Below are 4,343 nucleotides of genomic sequence, written 5' to 3'. Positions count from 1 at the left end.
TAAAAAAATAGAAAAGAAATTATATTAACATTAGAAAATAAACATTAATTATTATATAATAAAAATTTTATTATATTAAATAAGTTTATATTATGGGTGACAAATTTTCAAAAAAATTAGACACAAATTAGTATATAAATACGTATATTTTTTTTATACAAACACTTAAATTGTGTGCTGATATTTTCTATATTCTCTGAAATAAGTGCTATTAAAATATAACAAGTTACCTTTAAATTCAATTATTTCTAGGTTGAGGAATAATTCGAGATTGACAGGAGACAAAGATTCAATTTCTGATTGTGAGTAATATGATAACGTCTGTTATATATTGTAGCTTATTAAATTGTTCCAATTGTATTTTCGATTTCATTATGCAAAAGAATTTATTTTCTTTGTATAATAAAATTTTTTTAATATTCATTTCAATATTTTTCGTTTCAAAATAACCGTCTTCTATCTTATATCTACTCTAAATTTAAATGTGTGTAAAATATTTTTCTTAATTTGCTCTTAATAACAAAAGAGCAATTGAATATGATTGATTTATGATCTAAAACACCATTAAAAAATACGTGAGCGATTTAAAGTATTAATCGTTTTAAAGCACATAGGAAGTATAAATCCATAATAATTTTACTGTCATAATTAAATCTTAATTAATAAATTTTACCGTCATAAATGAAGGCAAAGACAAATTAAACTTTCCAATCGCTGCAATTCTGCATTCTAGATTGTTAGACATTATCAATAATATAAATGTACTTTTCGTTGATGGACCAAATTGATACCAGCCTTCATCAAATGCTTTGTCTGTTATTTCGGTACTCTATAATTAACATAAAATAAAAAATTACAAGTTTTGTAGTAAATTACATAAATTGTAGTAAATTACATATTTCTTATTTAATGTTATCAATATTTGAAATTCATAATTATATTTATTATTTATATACAGGAAATAACTTGTTATTTGTAACGATATTCCTTTTTCGTTATTTTTTTGTAATGACTTGGTAACGCTGTTACTTTTTTTTTTATTAATAACATTTTATTAATTACATTTTCTTTGGTAATGAGTAATGAAATTAACTCCGTTACTCTCCTGTCGTTACTTTTTTATAGGACGGTCGTCATGAACAATAAGATTATAGGTACTAAATAAACAAAAAACATTTTAACTATTTTTATTTCATTTACTTTCCTCTCTTTATCTAAGAACAAAAGACTGAAATATTATATAATAAAATGATATAATGTATTATATACGATACAATGTATTTATGATAACTATAGTATCATACTTTATATCTATTACTCTGTTAACATATAGTCTTTTTCATATAGCTTTGCAATAAACTAAATTAAATTAAATTAAATTATTGTAAATAATTAAATTTAAATATGTAAAATTATTAATAATAAATAAACATGTTCAAAAATGAATATCTTTCTAAATATTTCATATTTAATTTATATTTTGTCTTAGCATTCTGTCTTAGAAGTCTATTAATATTTAAAAAAAGAATAATTATACAGAAGACGGGACTATTCATCGATTTTGATGAAATTAGAGTTATTCCACGCGTTTTACACGAAATGAAAAAAATCTGACAGATTTCCTAATATCAATAGTCATCAACTTTAATGCTTAATATTTTGATTCGCGGAGAAAAGCGAAATTTATTTTTTTATCAGATTCGCACATGTGCAAAAACGCGTCGAATGACCCCAATTTCATCAAAATCGATAAATAACCTGTTTTTTGTAATATAATACAAAAAAAGTAATGAAAAGTATCGACTTTTTTCAATATTTTTATGTAACAGTAATGTGTTACTTTTCAGAATTGGGTAACAAGTAACGAGTAACGAGTAGTGGCAACAAGTCACTTTTTATCGCTTAAATGACAGTAACAATAACATATTAAAAAGTTTAAAAAGTAATTTTTTCCAATCCTTATATAGTTACATTTTAAATAAATAAAATTACTTTTCCTTTTACATTTATAGATCATAATTTTATGAAATTCTATTGTAATTATGTATAACCGCAAATTCTTTTGTTTAATATAATAAAATACATAAAATTATAATAATTTATATAATGTAAAGTACTCTAAATCTTACTGCGTCTAATAATGTTTGTACAGAAGAACATAATAAATAGAATTGCATTAGTGAAGCCATTGCATATGACGTGACTGAAATTCCTTCTGCAAAAGACATTGATGGTACCTGATAATACATAAAATATTTGTCACAAAATTTCAAATAAAGAGTATCTTTAAAAAAAAAGAATACATTTGTATTATTCAATTATTCTACTTCGAAAAGTTTCAATTTCAAGTTTTAAATCAATAAAAAATGTATTTCTATAATTTATATAATATATGCAAAAAAATTATTTTCAAACATTTTTGTTACTATTAATTTTAATTGATATTTAATAAATTTTATCTTTATAATGAAAAAATAATGGCGAAATATGGACATTAGAAGTCAGCGCTGAATATTATATTGCATAGTGCTACCTAATATCTATTAATATGCCACAAATTCAATTTTTTATGTTTCACTATTTGAGCCATCCTCAGCAATAAAAAATTACCTCTTATCGCACTATAAAATCTGTTGAATTGCGTTTCGCATAATCGTAGTTCCGATCTTCAATAATGCAGTAGAAATGTGATGAGAGACATCTTTAATATAGTCTAATGTGCCAACCAATTGCTTAGCTGAGTGGAGCAGATAGTGGAACTCAAGCTAATAATTGCAACAAGATATTTTTGAGTAAATAGATATTAATTTGCGTAATTTATGTATGCTAGCCAGAAACTCATCAACAACAATCGCATGCGGATCCAAGCATCGTCAATCCATTACAAATTAAAAAATCACGATGTCAAAGTTAGATTAAAAAATAGTTTAAGTAACATAAAAGAGAATCACATTCGTTGTGATATTAGTCACATAATACTGTTGAATACAAAAAGAGATGTGTCGCGCGAACAAAGCATATCAGTCAATGATAAAAATAAACATATTATAACTTGTTGAGAATTTCTATGTATCTATGATTTAATCCCTCAATGTCAGTTTATATGTTAAGACTATTGGATGACGATTTATATAGAGCATCTCTGACATTATAATCGCTTATTATAATTTCTCTCAGAATTCAGAATTCTCATATTATCCCAATCAAAGTCATAATTGCAACTCACCCTATGATTTGTGATAACTAAACGAGTGGATGTAACTCTATGTATTATATATGATTGCTGTATATTGATTGTGTTAATGATGTTTTGCTAATCTCGTTTTTAATTTTTTTCCTGTTTATCCTACGTAGATAGTATCGCAATCATGACATTCGATCTGGTAAACCACATTTTTTTTGGCAAATTCGGCAAAATCCTTGTGAATCTTAATGAATTTGTTTAATTTATTAATACTATAATGAGCAACCTTATAACACATTACCATTGATAAATTTGCAAAACTTGTTGGAAATTCCATTAATAAAAGTATTGTAAACCATCTGATATGTTCTTTTTTGCCTATATTGATAAAGGTATCTTATACAATTGGATTTAATTAATTTTTTATCCTGTCATTCAAAGTTTCAAAAATAAATTTCAACCGATAGTCATTATCTAATAAAATACTAATCACAAAATTTAAATTTCTTTTGTATTAGGTGTACAACTTTGCTTCCGCCGTTTTCCTATAGATGGCTTTAGCGGTAAGTGGTGGTCGAAATAAATAGATCATAGACGTCATACAATAATCTGTCTTGGGCATCTGTCAACATAACCCCATAGAAACATTAGTCGATTAGTGTCTGCATCATAAAGTTATTCTCGATTGAAAATGTCAGTTTACGAGCCAAATTCTCGTCTTTGCGGGAGGTTTTAATTTTTTGCTTCAATATGAAGAAATCTGTGGCTGAGGCTCATCAAATGCTCTCAAATACTTATGGTGAGGCCGCTATTAGTGAACGTGTCGTGAGTGGTTTCAACGCTTCAAGAACGGTGATTTTGACGTCGAAGATGGCATAGCGGTGAAAGAGAGAAGATTGTCGAAGATACAGAATTGGAGACATTACTTGAGCAAGATTCGTGTCAAAATCAAGACGAATTGGCACGATCATTGGAAGTGACTCGACAAGCCATTTCAAAACGCCTCAAAGCCATGAGAATAATTCAGAAGCAATTGGGTGCCGAATTGAAGCCGAGAGATGTTGAACGGCGTTTGTTTGCTTGTGAACAGCTGCTTGAAAGGCAAAGACGGATTTCTGCATCGCATTGTGACTGGGGACGAAAAATGGGTTCATTACGA

At 26.8% G+C, this 4,343-nt stretch overlaps 1 protein-coding gene across 1 annotated transcript in view; it reads right to left on the bottom strand.

The window, feature by feature from the left end:
* LOC108686463 overlaps positions 1-4,343 on the bottom strand; it is a 21,348-nt gene that overhangs the window by 421 nt on the left and 16,584 nt on the right. The window contains exon 3 of the mRNA XM_018191795.1: positions 2,130-2,237. Coding sequence (XP_018047284.1) covers positions 2,130-2,237 — 108 coding nt within the window. The remainder of the gene's footprint in view (positions 1-2,129; positions 2,238-4,343) is intronic.

This window comes from Atta colombica, unplaced genomic scaffold (genome assembly GCF_001594045.1).
Source record: "Atta colombica isolate Treedump-2 unplaced genomic scaffold, Acol1.0 scaffold182, whole genome shotgun sequence".
NCBI classification, from domain to species: Eukaryota; Metazoa; Arthropoda; class Insecta; order Hymenoptera; family Formicidae; genus Atta; species Atta colombica.
This window is presented reverse-complemented; position numbering and strand designations above follow the sequence as displayed.